This window comes from Delphinus delphis, chromosome 5 (assembly GCF_949987515.2).
Source record: "Delphinus delphis chromosome 5, mDelDel1.2, whole genome shotgun sequence".
NCBI lineage: Eukaryota > Metazoa > Chordata > Mammalia > Artiodactyla > Delphinidae > Delphinus > Delphinus delphis.
This window is the reverse complement of record NC_082687.1, coordinates 103,596,746-103,621,011: the sequence shown is the minus strand read 5'-3', so window position 1 is coordinate 103,621,011 and position 24,266 is coordinate 103,596,746. Positions and strand designations below refer to the sequence as shown.

The window sequence follows — 24,266 nt, the reverse complement described above, 5'->3', positions numbered from 1 at the left end:
AAGAAACGTGAGAGGGCAAAGAGTAAACAGTATGATCCTTGAAAGGTCTTGCCTTATTGTTTGGGAATGAAAGCCCTCCCCAGGGACTCCCACTTATATCTCATTACATAGAACTATGACACATGGCCACCTCTAGCTGCAGAAGTAGCTAGGAATTGGAATATTTGGCTTTTCAGCCCATATAGCGTGGGAAGCCAAGGGAGAAGAGATTGAAGTGGGTGTTTATGAAGGCAACCTACAGGTCTGCCCTACAGGTTTTTTAGTTACTTCATACAAATTTATTTTTCTTGGTGTACTGTAAGTCTGTAGAGAACAAAGGATGTGCTTTGGTAATCTTTGAATTATCCACAGTGACTACCAAGAGTCTGTCACAGCACTTATCACAGTGTCTAAGACATTGTGGCTGCTCCATCATTGTTGTTGTATTTTATTTAATTTCAATTTTGAAATAAGAACTAGGCAGGAATTAGTGACTCTGGTTTCTCTGAATATGATGGAATCCGTAGATTTCTCTTTGGTGACTCATTTCCTCATATCAACATTGGAAAATTACCTGCAGCTTTCCTGCTTCAATTTGGCCCATTAGAGAGGACAATTTAACAGTAATATTGCTGGGATTATTTGCAATATAACTCAGAAAACAGGGTGGGAAGGAAATCATATAAAAATATGGTAAACAAGGGCTTTTTCAAGAAAGGTAAAAAGATAAGGATTAGGATTATATATTGTAATCAAAGAAAAGATTAGCAATTGAAAGTTAAGAACAGTCTAATTTAAAATATTTTAGCCACTAAGGGGAAAAATAAGTACAGTTCATTCATTTAAATCTCAAATTGCTGTTCTATTTCTATACTCTTTCTCCTTCAAAACAGATCCTGTTCTTCCCTCTATCATATTCTTAATTATAAATCATGGAGAATCAAGATAAAACAATTAAGCATGAAGATTCAGAACCATCCACAGAGGTGAATCACACAGCCTCCAGGTGTCAAGTACAACAGGTATGATCAAATGTAGAACATCCCAACCATTTCCTTAAGGAGGGGACTACATTTCCAAATCTATGACAGAATTGTGTTCTCTTCATTCTCTATCACTCAATTAACAATTCTCCCCATTCTTAAATCCCCAAACTGGTGTAGTAGGTGTGACTGCCAGTTTTCCTAGATAGTCATTAGCAGCTGGCCCTACATGGAGAGCCTGTGAAGTGCTTTGTGTTCCCAGCCTAAGCCCTAGAATGATTCTGGTTTCTTCCGTCTTTATTGCTTAAATTAAAGTAAATGAATGAATGTGAATTCGTTTTCGCCACAGATGATTATCTCTTTCTGAATCACTCTGACATATTTACCAACTATGGTCTTGAATCATATTTTAAATAGGCTAATATTTAAACCCAGTATTGAAAATCATAATGAGATTTTATGTGACTCAAGCATTTATAATTCTACAAATAGTGACTCAATGGTAAATACTCTTCACATAGTTTGTTCTTATTCTGAGCATTCTCCAATTAGCTAGTAATAAAGCTGTGCTTTTCCTCTGTAAAGTGTTAGCCTTGATTCTAGCAACAGAAATTTGATTTGTGATGTGATGGCTCAGTAACTATAAAAATGTACAGCAAATATATAGTTCTAAGGATTTTTTAATTGCTCTAAACACAGGAGGAAACAGTTATGAACCCCAGAGGTATAGATGGAAATGTACCAACAGAAGGAAGTAACCTACTGAATAGCAATGAAAAAATGCAAGAAACACCAGCTGAACCAAATCACTTGCAAAGACTAAGACAGATATTTGCTTGCCCTCCACGTGGTTTACTGGATAGAGTAATAACAAATGGTATGTAAATGATAAGGATGAATTCAGAACAAGAGGGTAAAAGATGAAGTTGTTATAATGAGAGATTCCAAAGTAATATGGTTTAAAGGACACAAAGACGTTTACTTCTCTCTCACATAAAAACTACAAGGTGAACAATTCATAACGGTATGTAGCTCTGCTCCATAGTCATTCAAGGTCCCAGGCTGACAGGGCTCCACCATTTTCAACACAGGGCTACCAAGAGCAGTGTTGTCACCACCATTCCCGCTAGCAGGAAGAGGGAGAGAGCAGAGATCAAGGGCATTTTCCTTTTCTGTATCTGAGTAATTTCACAGGATTACGTTAGGCCTCCAATGAGAAAAATGACTGAGAAATTACTTATAAACAGAAAAGCACCAAATAAATGTTGGTTGTTATTACTGTTAAGTCATGCCACTAATGTTTGAGCAAACACAGCTCAATTTATACTTCCAAACAAATCCATCATTTTGTAAGTAAAGATCCTGGTTTCCAATTCAACTTATTGCTGCTATTACTTAAAACTGGGGGGTTAAGGAGGGGGAATTTATCTCTGCACTATTTTGATGTGTTAGGGTTGAGATATATTTGTCTTTTAGGAATGGATTTGGTCTTTGGAGGCATCCCAACATTATTCTGATATCAATTTGATGAATAAATGGACGTTCAATTTCAGTAATGTTGTTTTTGTTCAAAAAGGAAGTTGTGTGCATGTATACTGCATGTATATTGGAGGATGTGTAATATAGTAAGAAAAAGGAGAATGGGGTTGAAACTTCTCTATAAAGGCAAATTTAAAGACAGTTTCAAAAATTGTGTTGAGGAATGACAGCATCGTTACATATATGGCTTCCCCCAGGAAATATGTTGAAGAATGTAACATGTTTGATCTAGAAGTTATATTCACTGAAAAATCAGGCTCACTTCTTTATACATATACTTCATTTGTGAGCTCTGAAAAACATTTTTATCATTCGCCACTGGAACAGTGGAAGCCAAGTATGATACGTTATACTGTTCTTCGGGCTCTAGATATGTTTTTAATGAAATTAGGGAAGTTTCTAAACCAGCACGAGAAAAAAGTCTCAAACTTTACTTAAAACATGTAGAGAAAACCAGGTTCTGGAATATACACTAGTTGAGAAGGCAACAGATAGTTTAATACCTTTACTGTTCTTTTTATTTTTTTTAAACTTTCACCGTTCAAGTTATGACACACTTCTAGTTAAAACCTGTGCATTACAATGGATATGGATTGCATTAAGGAAAGGGGTATAAAAGAATGATGTGATTTGGAGACTAGTTTTATAAAATTCTATAATCATTGTCCTTAAAGCTGCCTGAGAAATGGGGACTCACGATACATAAACACCTCTCGCTTGTTTTCTTATACTTCCGTTTCTGAGGCTTACAAGACTGCTTTTTTCCCCTGTACTCCTTCCTGTGACCCTTCATCAGGCAAAGTATTCTTCTTAAGAAGTAAATCTTACATGTGAAAATATTATTTTTCAAAATTGTAGATAAGAAATAAATTATTAATTGAATTAAACATGATTTAGAGAAACCTTATACATGTACATTCATTATGTATTCAGAATTTCATTTTGAGTATGAGGAGGGAAAAGGGAAGTTAGAGGTTTTTTTAAAAAAGTAGTATAAACGTATGGGCACCAAGGGGGGAAAGTGGCAGGGGTGGGGTGGTGGTGGGATGAACTGGGAGATTGAGATTGACATATATACACTGATACGTATAAAATAGTTACCTGCTGTATAAAAAAAATAAGTACAATTTTTTAAAAAAGTAATGTTGAAGTGGAAAACCCTTAATTCTACCTTTCTGAATTAGTATGAAACTAGGTTTATGCTGTGATAAGATACAAGTTAGTAGCTGGCAATTCCTGATTTCCCATTATTTTTCAGCTCCTGTTACAAATTTCAGCCCCGATAGCCAATTGGGAAATACTGAAGGCCCCTTTGTTATTTTGTTGTAATAGCATCATAAGCCTAGAAAATCTGGAACAATTCTGTAAGGGTTTAGAAAATGGGACATTGGACGTGATCTCTAGCAATATGTAGAGGAGATTCAATGAATAATCCTTTCACTTATGCCAGTGAAAACATCTGAAAATAATTTAAGGCTTTTATCTGTCAAGAAAACAGGAAGTCATCGGACACCAAAAACAAAGTATAAGTAGGAGAGAGAAATAAACACTCAAGCTGGCCTTCTCTCCAGAGGCTTCTGCAAAATACCAATGAACTTGAGATTTATTCTGAGAACCATGAGAGTATAGGAGGCTTTGCTAGAGCCGCCCAGGTTGGGAGAAGTATCATAGGAGAAGTCATTCTCCCTCACCCACACAAAGGTGGAACCCAATGTGATGGTGGATTTGAGGTAAACCTGCCCTGCAGAGGGGCCCAGTAACTAAACCTGTCTGTCTAAACTGTGGTGCTGGCTGGAGGAGAGGAGAGTCTCCACTAAAAATGGGTAACTTCATTCTGATTTGTGCTCCAAATTCATAGAAAAATAACTCAAACTGAAAATATATCTAAAAGTGGTCCCAATTTGTAAGCATCTAAACACATGGTAGAAGCAAATTCAGATCCTATCTGGAAAAACTCAGACTCAAACCTAAGGCTCCAGCAATTCCCAGAGATACAGTTGCAAGGAAGAGCTCACTGTTGCAAGAAAACAAACAAAAAATCATAAATAAATGCACAAGGAAACATCTCAACATTTTCCATTATCAGAAAATAGAATATAAAATATTTTTGATATCTGTAAAGAACCTAAAGAGGAAATAGCAAGTATGAGTACAAAACAACTCTTTATAAAAATGAACAGATTTTAATAAGAACCGAACTGAAGTTCTAGAGATGAAAAATAAAGTACAGTAATTGAAATTTAAAACAGTGGATAGACAACAGAGTAAGTGGAAAGAAAGCTGGTAAACTAGCAAATAGATCTGAAGAGATTATGTACAATGCAATACACAAAGACAAAGATGGGAAATATGAAACTAGGGTTAGCAACACGGAGAGGAGAGTGTGACTATTTAATCATAGTTCCAGAAAAAAAAAGAATAGGAAAAATGGGGGAGATAAAATATTTGAAGAAATACAGAATTTATAAAAAGCATAAATCCTAAGCAAACCAAAAGGAAGCCATTCCTAAACATATACTGAATTTGCAGAAAGCCAAAGGAAAAGAAAGATCTTAAAACCAACCAAAGAAAAAGAATTCCCTAAAAGAGCTGAAATTAGACTTACAAAACAGTAACGAAAGACAGAAAACCAAGGAATAATATTTTCAAGGAACTGAAAGTAACTCTCAACTTAGAATTGTATACATAGATAAGTTATCTTTTAAGAATGAGAATAAAGATGATTCCAGATAAATAAAACTAAAAATTTGCTACCAGCAGACCTTCATGAGAAATATAGCATGCTCTGCTACAGAGTGTTTCTGTACCATGATTTAGTTTATATGCGATGGTAAATAGGGAACTGTATCAGTGTAATATGGAGTTTGCATTTTTGTACATAATTTTTCCTGGCATATTAATCTTTAACATCATCGAGCAATAGCAAATAAGTACAAAGTGAATTGAACCCTTCCCCCAAGAAAGATCAGGTATATACTTTATTACAACTAAAGATAAAGACTTACTAACTTTAAAGATAATGCCTTTTAAAAAGCTGAGCACCCTGGGTAAGTACCTTCCTTTGAGGCGGTTAGTTGTTCTCTTAGGGACGTCAAAGACTTAAACTTTCCACGACATTAAGCTGTCTAATGAAGCCACATGTGATGAAGAAGCTGCCAACACTTACCTCAGTTAAAAAACAAAACAAAACAAAACATTAACAACAACAAACCATTTGATTGATGGAGAAGGCTACAGTCTGGATAGGATTTGATGGAACTACTCTCTGCTTAGAGCAAATGCTCTCAAGATTCTGCATCTTGAAATAGTAAGTGTGGTTCCAGTGTTGAAGTCTGCAAAGAAGAGGTTGACTATGGGAGATACAAATATTAGTGGAGATTTAACTGTGCTGGTACTTTTATTAGGATTGTTGTTGTTTCTGTTAGTGCTTTGGTCACAAGTTTTGAGTTGTGAGTAGTCTGCCCAACTCTCTTTTTTCCATGTGCCTTTCTATTGTCAATGTACGATTTTGTAGAACACAAGGTTTTCAAACAGGGAAACATATTTCACATTCTAACAGACATGACTCTCCTAAAGGAAATACTTCAGGCAACAAAATAATTGTCGAGATGAAAGGTTTGAGATGCCATAATGAATGATGATGAAAGAAAAAGGTAAGTATGTAGGTAATTCTAAACAAACTGACAATAGAAAAGAAGCAATAGTTAAACAATAAACAATAATGCTTAATTCAAGGCAGAACTAAAATACTGGAGTGTGATTGTTAAAGTGTTCTCATGTTTCTGCGAAGAGAAATATATAGATATATAGATAGTGACTCTCTTTTTATTAACTAATGAATATTTATGGTAAAATTATAAGGAAAAATAAGGGAATAGTTAAAAAAAAATCCAAGATAGTAGTTTCTGCTGGCAGTGTGAAAGCAGATGGGCGATGGGATTAGAAAGAGCGCACAGGTGGATGCAAAGGCACTGTGGTAATATCCTACTTTTTAAGGTGCTTGGAAATTACCCAGTTTTTTATATTACTGATGTTCTTTAAAACTTACACATGATTATAAATATTTGTATGTGTCTTCATTTTTTTTTAATGTTTAGATTATATTAAAACCTGCAGATGACCACTCCTTGGTAGAAACTAGTTTTCCTCGTTTATTTCAGTTACCATGGTGGTTCTTCTGTGGGCTGTAGTTTGGTCAATTACCGGCCCTGAATGTCTTCCTGGAGGAAACCTGTTTGGAATTATAATCCTATTCTATTGTGCCATCATTGGAGGTAAACTTTTGGGACTCATTAAGTTACCTACATTACCTCCACTGCCTCCCCTTCTGGGTAAGTGCTAAACACATCCTGTTTACTTCAGAGTAAGTCATATTAAGTCATATTATGGAAATAATATATAATGTTGTGCCTCTCATGCCCTCTTCCTAAATCCACATTCTTTGACACTATGTTGGTAGCTTAACATCAGCCATGGTGGAAGTATCTTTAAGACAGAACTCAGCAAGTGCTACAAATCAGGGCTTACTATATTGTTAGTCATTCACATCACTGACAAACAAGTGAAGTTCCAACCTGCATTTTCATTGGTTCATTTTCATCTTACTCATTAACATAAACAAACTTATCAGCCAATATTCATGGTGACACTATACTGGCTCGTCATAATGTGAATGACTTCTTTGCTAAGCCAGATAGTGGTCAAGCATTTATTTGTAATCTGATTTTGTCAGTTCATTGTTGAACTGCAACCATAGTTGGTTATGGATCTGGTGTTCAACAATGAAAAACAATGAAAGCATTCTATGAGAATCGATTGGCTCTATAGAATTTACAGCGATGATTGTTGCATATTTATAAACTGTATTCTGCACATCCCTTATATCAGTAAAATTTATAATAAATATGTAAATATATAAATACACACTTTTTTGGACAGCTACTTATTAAGCATTTACCAGCACACCATTGGCTGTATTGTATTATCATGCTTATTAAAATAATTTAGCCAAAAATATTCTTCCAGAGGCCATGAGAACTGTCCAAACATGAAACACATGAAAATTAGTCTTAACACTGGACATTATATCTTTAATGTTTCTTCAAAGAATTCCATATTACAAAATTTTAATTTACCACTTTCATTATACCACAAAAGGCATTTTGTGTCCTTTTCTAACAGATTTATAAATCACTAAGTTTTATTTAAAAATCACATATCTTTCACACATATATATTTGCACACAATTCCTGAGTAACAATTTTTCCTGTTATTTTATGTTAGTGAGGACAATCAATATTGGCTAACAAAGACCAAAATTACTTGCTTTTGAATTTGTGGTCAGCAGTTGAAGCTAAATATAAAAAGAAGTAGAGTTATTTACATTTGACCATGCACTATTTCTCAATATACTTTTCAATTTTAGGTAAAAATAAAGTTATTTTGCTTAATTCATATTATTTATCATGAGTGCTTTTTGTTCTCTAAAGTTATGAACTGAATTATTGTTAAAATGAGTTGTTTCTAAATATGCCTGTATGCTGTGATAAAGGGTTGGCAATCCACCTCTTTTGTAAATAAGATATTATCGGAACACACCCATGCTCATTCATTCACATATTGTCTGTGGCTGCTTTCACACTACAATGGCAGAGTTGAGAAGTTGTGAAAGAGACCCTGCAAAGCCTAAAATATCTCTTATCTGACCCTTGACAGAAAATGTTTGCTGACTCATGCATCTAAATCAGTGCTTCTCAAACTTTATCATGCAGAAAAATGACCTTGGGACCTTGTTAAAATGCAGATTCTAATTAAACAGATCTGGGGGTGGAGCCTGAGATTCTGCATTTTTAATAAGCTAATTATAAGTTTTCAAACATGGTTGTGCATAGGAATCACCTCATGAAGTCTTTTAAAAGCTGATGCCCAGAGATTCTGAATTAATTGATGTGGCATATGCCCTGGGCATCAGAATTTTTAAAAGTTCCCCAAGTGATTCTACTATGCAACCTAAGTTGAGACTGCTGTTCTAGGCTCTATGAAAATACACTTTATCCCTCATCCTTTTTTTTTTTCCATTCTATGCCTATTATTACAACAAACTAAGTATACCACATTGCCAAGTGGTACAGACTTGGGCTTTGAGATCTCATGAAATCTCCTGGGGTGACTGAAATTATTCTGAAAGATCACATACGTTATATATCTTAGCATCCCTTTTTGTAGTGTTGCACTTGTGATAGAAAAAAGTTTACCACTTTTTATTGTAGTAGGGCCAGTAACTAAAACCGAAACATTATCTGAATGCATAAAGACTTGTTGAGACAGAATATGTGTGATGATTGCCTGTTCTATATTTTCATAAGCTCATTGAAATAATTGCTAGAGATAGAGGATGAAGGAGAATTTTTTTTATTCCCCAAATAAACGTGAAAACAGTTGCCCTGGAACACTTTCCTTTGCCCATGGTCTGGGCTGACGTGGCCACCTGATTTTGATTTGGATATTCCCTTCTTGCCTCTGAGCCCACATGGGCCTCTCCTTTCGTTGTGGGGAGAAGAACACCTTTCCTAATAGAGGGGTATTATTCTTTTTTCTCTTAATTTGTGTTATGGAAATCTTTTTAAATATGCAAAAGTTATCAATACATGACCAATCTTATTTCATCTACTCCCAAGTTTTTTTGAAGCACATTATAATTGAAAAAAATTTCCATAATACAAATTAAGAAAAAAAGAATAGTCCTATATCAAAGGAAGTGTTCTTTCCTCCACAACCTACATGAGAGGGAGAGGCCAACGGGGGCTCAGAGGCAAGAAGATGCCTGCCAAGTCCATATCAGGTGACCAGAGCAATCCAGACCATTGGCAAAGGAAACTGGTTCCCAGGGAAATTTTCACATTCATTTGGGGAACAAAAAAATGCTCCCTTCCCCCCTAAAACTCCAAAAAAAAGCCCTCTTAACGTATTTTTGAATTCTTGTTAGATTATTATTCTTTTTGATTCCAGGTAGTTATATGCTATAATTAATTTAGGACTGGTTTAGATCCACATTTTAAGTTTCAGTGAGGAACTACTGACGTATTAATGAAATATAAGGTTAGTGCAGCATTTTGGGCTTGGTAATTCATCAATATCTATGAAAATGAAATATGCCTGTACCCTAGGGCTTAACATTTCCACTGCTAGGGATTATCCTGTGGATATACTTACACAAACCTACAAACATGTAAGCTCCATATGGACAAGGACCATGTTGGTCTAGCTGCTATCTGTATTAGCAGGGTATAATAAGGGTCTGGCATGTAGTAGGCACTTAATAAATACTTGATGTATGAACTGTGCTCATTTCAGCACTGTTTGTAATGAAAAATCTTAAAGTCCATTAATTGGTTCCAAAATTATGGTACTTCCAAACAATGAGATACTATTGCAGCTATTATAAAATAAGGCAGATATATATATCAATGGGAATATATCCAGGATATATTGTTAAATGGGGAAATATTATACAATGGTATATAAACATGCTTTCATTTGTGTCCAGCACACACACACACACACACACACACACACACACACACACACACAAAAGCACACACACACACAGGCATGCTTAAATAGGTATAGAAACCTTTTGGAAGGGCACAAATAATCCTTAACAATGAAAACCTTTGGGGAATGAAGATCAAAAGTTGCCCTTGGGGGCTTCCCTGGTGGTGCAGTGGTTGAGAGTCCGCCTGCCGATGCAGGGGACACGGGTTCGTGCCCCGGTCGAGAAGATCCCACATGCCGTGGAGCAGCTGGGCCCGTGAGCCATGGCCGCTGAGCCTGTGCGTCCGGAGCCTGTGCTCCACAACGGGAGAGGCCACAACAGTGAGAGGCCCTCACTTTACACTTGTCAGTAATTTTTAATTTTACCATAAGCATATATTATTCTTCTCATTATTCTTTTAAAAATAGTTATTGTAGGCTAGTTTATATTTTCACAAATTCTAGAAAGACCACGACTGCAGAATTCAGAACTTAGAGACCTTCTTCCAGATTAAATGGCAGTGATGAAAGATGCCTGGGAGTGATGCTCCTTTACCTAACGGTGTCTGGGGCAAGTCACAAAAAGCCACACGGGTAATTCTTTTCTGTTCTCAAAGCTTACATTCAAAACATCCCAACACTAGTAAATTTGTCCAGTCATATAACGGGTGGTGCTTATAAGGACATGGTGAGAAGAGGGTAGTGCTGGAGAACGGAGGGTGGAAGCCTCACAGTATCTGCTGGAGAAGTCTTTCCCTTTGCATGGGCATGAAGTATTATCACTGAGGGCAGGATTCCCTTACAAACTACTCAGTTTCCTCAGTCACACTCAGCTACTTGCAGTTTCTAGAAGGTCACACTTCTTTTTCATACCTTGGAAGAAACTGCTTTCTCTTTCAGAAACTTTTCAACTCCCCGGCCTCTTTACCCCTCTTCTCCTTCTTTGCACCCCTCTGACTCTCCCCTCCCGTCTCAGCTCATACAATACCTCCTCATGCTTCCATAAAATTCAGATTGTCAATTTGTCTTGCTCCCCTAGAGGCTGAAAGCTTGTTGAGGTGTAGTACCCAGTTTTTGTCCATTATTATATCTCTAGTGCCTATTATAGTATCTAAAATACTGAAGGCATTTGGTGAAGGTTGAATGGCTGAACGAAAAAGGAGTCACCAGCTGACATGACAGAGCAATGTCCATTTCATCATAACTCACCTTAAGCCTTTGCAGAGCAGGTTATGTAGGGTCTTTTGTTCTTAAATTATCCTGTTTGAAGGTAAAATGGAATCCATATAGGTATTTATTGACATTTCAGGTAATCCGACGTAGGCAATACTGTCAGGAGCTCTTTGCTAGTTGCACACAAAGGGATGACTAAGTTGGACATTGTACTTTTTTTAATATTTATTTTATTTACTTATTTTTGGCTGCATTGGGTCTTAGTTGTGGCACACGGGATCTTCATTGTGGTGCGCGGGCTGCAGAGCAAGTGAGCTCAGTAGTTGCGGCACGTGGACTTAGTTGCCCTGCGGCATGTGGGATCTTAGTTCCCCGACTAGAGATCGAACCCACGTCCCCTGCACTGCGAGGCAGATTCGTAACCACTGCACCACCAGGGAAGTCCCTGGACATTGTATCAAAACATTTTACATTTAGAATTTGATCACACTTTCTATCCAAATACTGCATCCTGTTTCTCCCTTTCAGGTTCAGCTATTTAGGAATTATTAATTATTCTAATCTGTTGTTTTTAATCTTCGTATTAAAGCCTTGTCTTAACTCCTCTAATTTATTATATTATTTTAATTAAAAGCTTAACCTAATTTCACCTAACTGATAAGCAAAAAAGGAAGTATTTCCTAGGATTATAGGGTAGTCTCTTTCACAGCTAAAGTGCCAAAACCTATTGCCTGTATTTGAAAACTAACTAAAGAGCTGTTTGACTTTTCCATTCTAGGCATGCTGCTTGCTGGGTTTCTCATCAGAAATATCCCTGTCATCAGTGATAACGTACAGATCCAGCACAAGTGGTCTTCTGCTTTGAGAAGCATAGCCCTGGCTGTCATATTGGTTCGCGCTGGCCTTGGGCTTGATTCAAATGTATGAAGTATAAATTTCTAATTATTGACTAGGAATTTTGTTCCTTCACCACTGCCAGTGTTTAGAATCACTGAGCTTTGGGAAATGGAAGTGGGCATTGTGCATGACATTCTCAAGAAGAGAACAGAATCTGTTTCATGCAGAACTCTCCCCAGAAGATGTTCCCATACTCTTTCTTGGAGAAAGGTGGAGTTACTATGTGGGGACAGCACCAAGAATAAAGGCCCCCCCTTTTCTCTGACAGAGATATGGGCCATAGTTATAAATTATGGTCATGAGAGAGAAGACATCATCTCTTTGGCATGCGAAGCCCTATATAAGAGTTTAGGGCTAACTGTACTGGCTCAGGAAACTGCCTCCTATATAGAATGAGTCTCAAGTATGAGGTTTTTAAATGCTCTTTTACATTAGGAATGTTTTGATTTAGAAATGCATGTTTTGGGGGATGGAGGTTTTCACCCAAGCCTAATTTTGGGACCATAAATTATAAATAAAGCTAACCCTGAGAGGGTTAACTCAGCTAGCGTGGGGATTATGAGCACAGACTCTGGAAGCAGCCTGCCTGGGTGCAAACCTAGCTCCACAACTCACCACTGTCATGATCATAGGCAGATCACTTTAACTTGAGCCTTTTTAGTTGAGGACATCTACAAAATGGGCATAATATTACCTATGTCGTAGGGCTGCTCTGAGGAATAAATAAGCTAGCTGTAAACACTTAGAACACTAGATGTTCTAAGTGGAACATTCCTGGAAGATTTGTGATGGTCCAGATGTGGGCTGAATATTGAAGCAAAAGCATTGAATGTCATCATCTCTGCATGTCTTTAGAGAAGTATTTTAGTATGTCTAATTTTCTGTTGCAGGCCCTGAAGAAGTTGAAGGGTGTTTGTATAAGATTATCCTTGGGTCCTTGTCTTGTGGAGGCGTGTGCGTCTGCTCTTCTTGCCCACTTCCTCATGGGTTTACCATGGCAATGGGGATTTATGCTGGGGTAATGGTTTTTCTTTATTGGATGAAAATATGCACAGACATTTAGGGCTTTCACCGATTCCTTACAAGAGAACACGTAATAGCATTTTCTTAAGGACATCAAAAAATACAACATCGATATCAGCATAATCTAAATATTATAACTTCAAATGATAGTATATGTGTATAGTGTATGTCTAGCTTTTGCAGTGATTATAATAATTTAAACTATTGAAGAAGTAATGATCTTTTACCTATACGTGATTCCAGACTGGTGAGAGAGATGCCAGATCTCACCTCAGAGTCTGGTATAAAGGATAATAAATGTATCAACGGTCATCAACACCCAGAAGTGTTTTCCTCCTTCTTTTGTCACCAGACTGTTTGAATAGATGGTTCTGCTGTCTCTTCCTTCCATTGTCAGTTCTTATGTCTAATGGTTAAAAGCCATGAGAATTAAATAAATATGAAAGTACTTAGAATTTAGTACTAGTGAGTATGCAACAAGTAAGAAGTTCTTATTTCTCAGGGTTATGACCCTGGAGCTATACTGCTTGGATTCAAATTCCAGCTCTATGACTTTGCGTTATGCAATCTTTGGCCAGTTATTTAATCTCTCTGTGCCTCAGTTTACTCGTTTGCAAAACAAAGATAATGATTGTAGCTTTTTCATGGCGTTATTGTGAGGATTAAATTAATAGATGTAAAGTGCTTAAAATGGTGTTTGGCACGTAGTAAGCACTATAAAATGCTTTCTGGTGTTCCTACTGCTGCCATTATGAGTGTCACTGTCAATGTCATTATGGCCTTTTCCTTCTAATCTGTTGTCTTATTTTTCATACTCAATCCTGGTAAAAGGCCTAACGTCACTGGGTTCCAATCCAAAAAGTCTGTGGCCATGTTTTTCAAACCTCATACCATAATGTTTTGTTTTTAAAAAAAGTTAGATTCGTGGGGCCTAACCCCGTCAGGTCTTCTATACCACCCATAAACGTAACTTTTTAGGCAGCCTAAGTAGTTCTAACACAGGTTATCCATGGCCATACTTTGAAAAAAGTGTTCTATAGAACTTGCATATATGTATGTGTTTCTGGGTTGGTGCTTTGCTCCCATCTGAAAGACTTTAGTTGTCCAAAGTGTAACCTCTAAAAGAGTAGAGGTTATTATACTTTCAACAACAATAATAATAATAATGAGTAAGATACTGTCATAAATGCCTAAAGCACTGCCTGCTTAGTTTTGTTTTAGGCGCTGTATCTCCAGCTGTCGTGGTGCCTTCAATGCTCCTTTTGCAGGAAGGAGGCTATGGTGTTGAAAAAGGCGTCCCGACCTTACTCATGGCTGCTGGCAGCTTCGATGATATTCTGGCCATCACTGGCTTCAACACCTGCCTGGGCATGGCCTTTTCCACAGGTACAGGGATGCGTTCACAACGTGCTGTTCTCTTGCACTCTAGAAACATAGATTGTGGTGTTACAAGCATGGCATAGTTGCTTGATAATTAATTAAGGCAAATTAAAATGGAAAAAGTCACCTCCCAAGATTTAGTTCCATACTAGGAAGGGACCAGTAGCTTCACCCTCTAGACATAGACTGCTCAAGCAGTTTGGTAAGTGCAGTAAGGGGAGATTCAAAGGACTTGAAGATTTAGAGAAGGACTAAAACAGCTTCTACATGGAGCCTCTGGGAAGGTTTAATCTTGGAGACTTCACACAAGGGATGAGTAGATTTTCAATGAGCACAATGACAGCAGGCCAAGTGGGAGGAAGAGCGCTCTTCTAAAACAGGAACAGTTTTAACATTTGGTGGGTAATAGCAGCAATGATTTTAATGGGTATCTTTTCCATACTTACCAAATGTTGGAAATGGATGCATTATGTTTTAAGTAGTAATGAAAAAGAACTTAAGGCATTTTTTTCTCTCCCACTATTATTCAGTACCTTGACTCTCCTTTGGCACAGCATAAATTTAAGTTCATTTTTTAATCCACGTCCAAGAGTTGGAAATAAGATTTGCAATTTCATATTATTGACAAAATGTAATTGTAGCTTAAATTTAGCTTCAGATTATTTAGTGGGAACACGCCTTCATAGAAAGTCATGTATTTTTAGCCTCTCCACTCCACTGTAGTTACTGTCCCATTTTGGGGGGTTATATATGATTTCTGCTGAGTACCTAGAACTTCGCCTCTTCCTGTTGCCCCAAAGTTGCCTTACATCCAGTCCCTGCCATATGTCACTGGTTAAATTAATCTTATCAAAAACATGGCTTTCATAAGGTTACCTTCTTGTTCAAGAACCAGTGAGGATTTCCTCTTATCTATTAAGTCAAATCTACACTTTTTTCTCTTTTGGAAACCTTGTTCTGATGCTGAACTGTTTGATAATAAAGTGCTTATTTGCAGATAAAAAAAACAAAAAAAAAACCCTCTGCTCTACCTATCCAGAAGTATGTTTGCACTGTTCTCCTGCTATACACCTTTTAAACAATAGCTCTCAGCCTCAGCTGCATACTAGTATTACGTGGGGAGTTTTTTAAAATACTCTTGTAGGCACTGCCTTAGGCCAATTAAATTAGAACTTCTGGGAATGGAAACCATGGCTTTAGAGCAACAGTTTGCATTAGAATCACAGGGGATGGGGAGAGCAGGGCAGGGAGGGCAACGAGGAGGGTCTGCAGGGCTGCCTGCAGAACCTTCCCAGTCAGCAGTGCTGTATTCCCTCTGCCCTGCCCCACTAAATGTGGACTAAATGTGGTCCTTAGGCCTTTTGCTTGGAACCACCTGGAGCTTCTTTTTTTTTTTTTTCGGTACGTGGGCCTCTCACTGCTGTGGCCTCTCCCGTTGCGGAGCACAGGCTCCGGACGCGCAGGCTCAGTGGCCATGGCTCACGGGCACAGCCGCTCCGCGGCATGTGGGATCTTCCCAGACCAGGGCACGAACCGGTATCCCCTGCATCGGCAGGTGGACTCTCAACCACTGCACCACCAGGGAAGCCCCTGGAGCTTCTTTATAATGTGGATCCCAAGCCCTGCCAGATTTACTGAATCAGAATTTTCAGAGGTAGGGCCCAAGAAGTATTTTTTTTTTTAAAACAACCTTACTATATCAGAGACAAACTAATTGGCTCCTTTCTACACATTTATAGTAAATTATTTACCATATTAGCTCAAGACATAGGCTACTATCACAGCTAGATGCTTTTGACAGTCCCACCATTACCTAGCAGAGAGCTATCCTAGCTAAGTAAAATTACTACAGAGGTAATTATTCTTTTAAATAAGAGAGAGGATAGAAACCGTAGGGGAGGAAAAGCTATTTCGCCTCTACCCACCTTAGGTTCATTGGCTGGGACCCTGTAAATCAGACTGACCAAAGACAGCTTAACAAGAGAAAATGTTTACTAGCATGTGCGTACGTCGTGCTTACACACTGGAGTACGCAGTGGTGAGTAACTCAAGGGGTGGTTAGAATTGGGGCTTAAAAAGCATCTTAGCGGAGAGCAGTGATTTTGTAGAGAAGTGCAAGACAAAGGAAAAGGACTTTGAGCTTTTAGAGGCAACAAATTGGGGAAAGGCGAATACACGAGCAAACTATTGTTAGATAAGGGCTGGTTTCAGCGCTTTGTTATGTAGATTCCTCTGGTGCTGTCCCTGGGCTGATTAGGGTTCCACGTGGCCTCAGTGGTTAACTTCTGTCATTCCTGATGGAGAGGGGAGAGGGAGAGCTTTACAAATTTATGTCCTTCTTTTAAAAGCAAATAGGGAGATGGCTGAGAGCTTATTTTGTATGTTTCTTCTCAATTGCCTTCAGCTCAAAATAATCCTTATGCCAAAGTGGCATACCTTAGGGGTGGCATATGCTGTACCCGAAATTATAATAACAAGAAACCACATAACTGGTTAGTACATATTTTCTTAGAACAGTTTGTGAGGATGGCTTTATATATTGAGCAATATTAATATAATTTTCTGCACAATGTGCTAGCAAAGATTTTTTTAAATTAAAGTTTCCTAAATCCTGTTTGCTATGGGGGAAAATATAGTTTACTTACCTCTATATTGTGATATTTCAAAGAAGCTAAGCAACAAATAAAGACTTCCAAGAGCAATTTCAAAAATAATTTATTTTCAGATTTAATCTTAGAAATAACATTCGAGAAGGAGTGAGTCCCCTACGTTCATTGTAGTAAGAAAAGATTTTACTTTTATTGCCAAATTCTTAAGTTACTGTATTCTGTATATAGCTACTAAAATCAATATGCATTTATTATTAAAAAATCAGGCTCTTAAATGGCAGTTTGAATACTAGGTCTGTCTGCTCACCCAGCCTATGCATGTAATACAGTAGAACAAATTAGACCTGATTTATGAATTTTACCTTTCATATTTTCTTAGTAAATTATGTAAATTTATACTGAAGTACACATAGAAGAAAGTACACAAATCATAGCTTATGCCTATTTTTAAATTTATCTCCAATAATATGCATACCTTTCTTAATGGAGGCCCATTTTATTAGACATTTTAAGAATATGGAAAGCAGGAAAGATCTGTACATTTTCCTTCTATATAATTAGACTCTTTATGTTAATGATTAACGTCTGTGCATTTATGGATTTAGAATTCTGTCTCAGGTTTTTCTTTTTACGTTTTTTTTAAGGCTCCACGGTTTTTAATGTCCTCAAAGGAGTTTTGGAGGTGGTAGTCGGTATGGCAGCTGGATTGCTTCTTGGATTTTTTATTCAGTATTTTCCAAGCAGTGACCAGGTAAAAGAAATAATCTGTGGGTAAGTCATGCTCTAACATGTCATTGGAGGAGCATTCTAGAACACTCCCCTGAAAGCTGGTGTGAGTTATGTGATTTAGAAAATGGCCCCCCATTTTAAAACTGCTCATTGCAATATTAGTGCTGTCCATGAGATTTATGAAGAGGGCTGAATGTATCAGATTTTTAATGCAGTCCTGGAATTTTTTTCTCTAATTTATATTCTGTATACTTCAAACTTGACTGTAAAACAAATAACATCAATTCTAAAATAATACAATATGTCTTTTTATTTATCTTAATTTTATTTTTATTTATTTTAATTTTATTATTATTCATAGTACTCAACTAAATCAAGATATAAAATGGCTTTGGGGGCCTCTTTTTTTAGTATCAAAATGCCTTAGATTCTTTTTTTTAAGTTTTTTTTGATGTGGACCATTTTTTTTTAAGTCTTTATTGAATTTGTTACAATATTGCTTCTGTTTTATGTTTTTTGGCCACGAGGCATGTGGGATCTTAGCTGCCCGACCAGGGATTGAACCCACATCCCCTGCATTGGAAGGCGAAGTCTTAACCACTGGACCTCCAGGGAAGTCCCAAAATACCTTAGATTCTAGTACTATCAAATAGACAGACCTTATCATCTCATATCATATAGTTCAACATTTCTCACCAAAGATATCAAAGTCCTTTACTGTACAGTGATTTCTTAATAAACAAAGGTTTTGTTTGTTTTCCTTTACTCCCCTTGTCTCTTAGATAAACATATAAAAGTCTTTTTTTTTCCTAGAAGAACTGGCATTATTTTGAGATTTCAGAGCATTTTGAATGGAATTAGAAACTTAACTAAAGTCGAACTGTACGTAAGAACGTTATTATTAACATTACTTGAATGTATGTTGGTTTGAATTTTTACTGTGCACAAAAAGCTTCAATTGTAGATTGTAGATTTTATGAATGCATAATAGAAAGTTATAGGATTTTCTAATTAAACAGCAAAGTAAAGAGAAAAATGATAGCTTACATTTTGTTGTTTACCATGTATAAAATGACGTGGTAGGTACAATAAAGTGCCACTAGTTCAATATAGCAGCCACTGGCTACATGTGGCCATCGCAGATACAGAACACTACCGTAGACAATGCAGATACAGAAATTTCTGTCGTCACTGAATGTTCTGTTGGAAAGTGCTGATCTAGTGCACTCCATACAATAACTGATGAAAAGAGTACTGTTAATATGAGCATTTTACTGATGAGGAAATTGAGGCTTAGGGAGAAATGATTTAAACAAAGTCACGTAGCTAGAAAGCAGTGGAGCTGGGAATGAACTCAGGTAACCCACTGCCAGAGCCTGCACGCTTCCAAGCCAAGCACTTCTAAAAAGCCTGCCTGCCTTCTAAAGCAATCAAGAAGTTTAAAAGGCCAAACGGAAAAGTGAAAGGAAAGAGGTACACGTTTCTGAGACTTTAAAAATCAACAACAAGGACCTACTGTGTAGCACAGGGAACTCTGCTCAGTGTTATGTGGCAGCCTGGAAGGGAATGGAGTTGGGGGGAGAATGGATACATGTCTATGTATGGCTGAGTCGCTTTGCTGTGCGCCTGAAACTATCACAACGTTGTTAATCAGCTATACTCCAATATAGAATAAAAAGTTGAAAAAAAATCAACAACGAAAAACTACTCTGTCGACAGCCTCTTAAAGCTTCTTGGTATTCAAGGATTTAGAAAGAAAAACCAGGAGAGTATCAAATTAAAGAGTGAACAGAGAACCTAAAAATAATAGAGCTATCATATCTTTAGCCTTCACAGAATCCCTGGGATGTAACTGCTTTAGGGAACGGGGAAAGAAGACTTGAAGAGCTTAAGTAATATGGCCAACTACATATGTCAGTGGTGTAAAAGCTGAAATTTTATCCCTGGTCTCTCTGTCCCTAAAGCCTATGTGCTTTTTTCTGCTGTTGCATTTAGCCCTGTGAAATTCTGCTTTGATAACTGCAGAGAAGGATAACTGGTATTCCTGGGAGAGGCACCTAACATCTGTACATGTGCTAACTCTACTTTTACTAAGGAAAAGAAAGTAAATGTTCTGTCATGCATTTATATGCTCAGACACAGACGTTTTTATTTTCTACTAAGTCCTGACTATGGAAAAACCAATAGTTAGAAATCAGTTATATGAAATAATTGAGCTAACCAACCTCTCTCCTCCTCTAGGACAAGCTCGTGTGGAAGAGAGCATTCCTGGTCTTGGGGCTGTCTGTGCTGGCTGTGTTCAGCAGCATGTATTTTGGTTTCCCTGGGGCAGGAGGACTGTGCACGCTGGTCCTGGCTTTCCTTGCAGGCAAGGGATGGGCCAGCGCAAAGGTGAATTTATTTTAAGTTCTTCTGCTCATGATCACTTTCTGATCAGATTAATTTTTTCTTTCCAGATACTTCCTTAACATCAAATTAATGAAATTATTTAATCATAAAAGCTATTTTCTATACATTTGTAAATGTATGTCCAAGTTCACACACGCACATCCTTTTCCCCTTACATACGAATCTAGAACTTAAGGTCTTTACTTAAAACATATTTACTGGGCTTCCCTGGTGGCTCAGTGGTTGAGAGTCCGCCTGCCGATGCAGGGGACACGGGTTCGTGCCCCAGTCCGGGAAGATCCCACATGCCGCGGAGCGGCTGGGCCCGTGAGCCATGGCCACTGAGCCTGCGCGTCTGGAGCCTGTGCTCCGCAACGGGAGAGGCCACAACAGTGAGAGGCCCACGTACCGCAAAACAAAAACAAACAAAAACAAACAAAACAAACAAACAAAAAATACATCTTTAAGTAGGAAAAAAAACCCATATTTACTTACTTAAAGCGTACCATGGTTCTATTTCCATGCTGCCTTCCTTATCCTTTGTAAGGGCTGCAGAGTACTGCATTGTATAGCTGTGCTATACTCTATTTAATCAGTCTCCTACTAATAGACATTAGATTGTTTCTAGTTTGCTAAGACAAAAAGCGCTTCAATAAAATGCCCTTTCATATACTATATTCAGTAAACTCTAAGGCACTATCCAGTCTTATTATTATTTTACATGCTATCAAGAAAGAAAAAGAATGCTGCCAATTAAACTGATATCCTAATTTCAGAAATATTAAAATGAGAAAAATTTTAATGTTATAGCATATTATTGAGTTTATCTATAGGATACATTTCTAGAAATAGGATTGCTCTTTGAAAGACTGTGCACACTGATACTTTTGATAATATCAATTTGCCCTTTTAAAAGACTGTACCAATGTACATTCTCACCAACAGTATGTGAGAGAATCTGCTTCTCTGATCTATTTTCAGTCTTCAGATATTGTGCCAATCTGATGGGTGAAAAATGTATCTCATTGCTGATCTGGTGGCATTTCTTTATGAGTGAAACTAATCATCTTTTCATATGTTTACTTGCCAGTGTATTCAAAAGCTTGTGCCTGTTTTTTATAAGATTGTTTTGGTTTTCCTTACCAAGTTTCAAGATCATTAAGGTTATCTGTTTTCTTAATATGTATTATGGAAATCAGCTGATTGCCATTTATTTATTTTAATTTTAAAATACATTTTTATAGATTTGAACTTGACAGGGTCATGTGCTATTCTGTTTAATAAAGAAATTAGATGTATGTGACCTAAACTAAATGTAGATATATCCTTTTGGAAAACCTAAAGAAAACTGCTCAAAATAATTAAGCTTAATATAATGCCATATGGAAACATGTGAAGGTTATAAATCTTGAGATTAGATAAATAATCATGTTCAATTATGGGAATCTCTGCAGAGATATACTAGAGATAGAATTTCCTTGTGGGTAAATAGCATTCAGATAGGAGGCTTCCATTCATTCTCTAACAGTGTGATTATAAAATTAGGACAAGTATAAGTGTGAATCATCTTGCTTTAGAGGAGGGAAGGATTGGAAGGGGCTCCTGGAGCCTTGTGTGAACAAGGGTACTGAGGCCACAAGAAAGTGAGCTGAGATGGATTGGACTTCGAGGAAAAGGAGGGTCCCTTTGAAACCCTGCTCTAGACACCAGATGGGCACCTAGGTTTGTTGCCCTGTCAGAGGCTTGGCGGTAAGGCTTTCAGGTGGTCTACTTTTTTTCTTTTCAGCAGCACCTATATTATTCATATAACATCGAACAAGATTTCTGATTTCATATAACATCGAACAAGAGCAAAGCTAAAAAGTAAACAAACTTCCTCGTATAAATTGGGTACTCCTGTCATCCCTTATCTCTCATAAGCCTTTGCTCTTATCAAACATTTGTTTTTCTATGGCTTCCCTTTTCTTGAGGGCTGAGGCAAGGTTGTCCCGTATCGTGGGCAGTCTTCTGTCCAATCTCAGCTTGGGACATAGGGCTGTGCTGCCTCCCTTGCTTCTCTCTGAGGACTCACCACTGTCTGTCTTCCACCCTAATCTGGGCTGCGGACTAATACACCTGCTCCTTGAAGCTCTCTGATCTACTCCTTTGCCTCAGGACCAAGGACACAGTTTTCACCCAGTAAAGGGATGCAGCTAAAGTTGCATTGTGACCCCTTATCCGACACCTGGGAAGTTTGCCAGCCGTTAGCATTCTACAAACTGTCCCTTAACTTCTTATTTTTGTATATTGTTTGGTTTCTTTTTTGCTGTTGTAAATATTTTTTATTTCAGTTGTCAGTTGCTGGGTTACAAATTACCTCAACATTTAATTACTTAAAACAACAATTTTGTTTTGTTTTAATTTGTCTTGCATTTCTGTGGACAGACTTGGCTCAGGTGGGTGCTTCTTACTTGGAGTTGCTCATGAGGTTGCAGCCAAATAGTGACTGAGACTGGAATCTGTCCCTTAACTTCTTAATTGTAAACATTTGTCAGTATTAAAAGAAATAAATTACTAAAGAGAATAATTTTTAAATAAAATTAGTTTTCTTTCTGAGTATGAAAGTACTATACGCTCATTTTAAAATATTGGGAAATAAAAAAAAGTCAGAAAGCAAAGGAAAGAAAAAATCGTTTACAATTCCTCTACCTAAAGCCAACAGCTCTGTAAGCTATTTAAGTATTTTGGCTTATTTCCGTTCATTTATTCAACAGGAAAAATTTCAAATACACTTATAGTAAGTTTCTTCAAATTGAATTTTACTGGAAAATGCTATCTGTTGTCACCTCTTAAAAATTTTCAAAAATTAACAACCAGCTCATATTATCCTGTCATGGGTAAAAGGAGGGAAAGGAACTAATAAATGTTACTGCCACTCTGTAAGGCCTTATACAAGGCACTAAGTGAGTATTCTCACTTACTTTCACAAAAGAAACTGAAAAAGTATTACCATTTCCATTTTATAGAGACTGTAAATCAGAAGAACTTAACATGTTCTAAAACATGTCCGAGGTCACAAAATTGAAAAAGTGGCACTGGGATTTAAGCTCCGGTTTGAATCCAAAGCGACTGGTACTACCCTTATAATACAACTGTAGCATTATTACACAGGACACATTTCTATATTTTGACGTCTATTTGAATAACACATATCACATATATTAAAAATGTTATACTTCTATACTTTGCAATTTAAAATTAAGTTCATAAATGATAGGATTTTAAAAAACAACAAAAAAGAGTCATGTCATTTGGAATAGGGCAATAGTTTTAGCAACAGGGAAATCAAAGGGGAGACTGATCCCTACTACAAGTGGTCACTAGCTGTGGGCATAGAAGGACAAAGAGGGAAAGGGAAACTCTGATGAGTTTCAGTTGTGCTATTCTCCAGAATATAGTGTGGGTTATATAGAAAATATTGTTAAAGCTGAAACAAAGCATCTGTTTGAATGCATTTGTCGTAACTTTGCCTGAATTACCTGCAGCCTGGTTGATTACATAGAAGGTCAATGTAAGCCACAACCCAGAGAAAGAACTAGGTACCTTGTTTTCATATTTACCTCTGGTTACTCTCCTGTGTATATCTCTTTATCTACACACACACACACAAAACACAACACACATACTCACACATACATATACACATAGGGATGCCCCATAATTTTTTTAAAACCATTTCCTTATAGTTAAATATTTAGGTGATTTCTAGTCTCTGCTATTTTTAATTATGCTGAAATTCAATTTCTGATCAGTTCCTTAGGCCAGATTTCTAACAGTGAAATTTTGGGGTCAAATAATATGAACATTTTGAGGTTTTTGACATGCATTACCAAACGGCTTTCTAGAGTTGTATCCATTTACTTTTCCACTGTAATATATGAAGTACCTATCTCATTGCACCCTCATCAGCTTAGAATAGTGTTTCTCGAACTTGAGAATGCATCAGAACCACCTGGTGGTGTATACACACATCTATACATATGAAGTTAGATTT

The 24,266-nt window shown here is 37.1% G+C and overlaps 1 protein-coding gene across 5 annotated transcripts in view; it reads left to right on the top strand.

Annotated features, from left to right (window-relative positions):
- Nucleotides 1-871: 871 nt before the first annotated feature.
- Nucleotides 872-24,266, top strand: part of SLC9B2 (solute carrier family 9 member B2) — a 34,327-nt gene continuing 10,932 nt past the window's right edge. For 2 of the 5 annotated variants that reach the window (XM_060011813.1, XM_060011816.1), the window contains exons 1-8: nt 872-1,001; nt 1,662-1,839; nt 6,662-6,832; nt 11,986-12,128; nt 12,995-13,122; nt 14,338-14,513; nt 17,761-17,867; nt 20,087-20,236. In XM_060011813.1, the coding sequence (XP_059867796.1) occupies nt 912-1,001; nt 1,662-1,839; nt 6,662-6,832; nt 11,986-12,128; nt 12,995-13,122; nt 14,338-14,513; nt 17,761-17,867; nt 20,087-20,236 (1,143 nt within the window). In that variant the 5' untranslated portion in view covers nt 872-911. The remainder of the gene's footprint in view (nt 1,002-1,661; nt 1,840-6,661; nt 6,833-11,985; nt 12,129-12,994; nt 13,123-14,337; nt 14,514-17,760; nt 17,868-20,086; nt 20,237-24,266) is intronic. The other 3 variants (XM_060011814.1, XM_060011817.1, XM_060011815.1) reach the window with 2 other exon arrangements.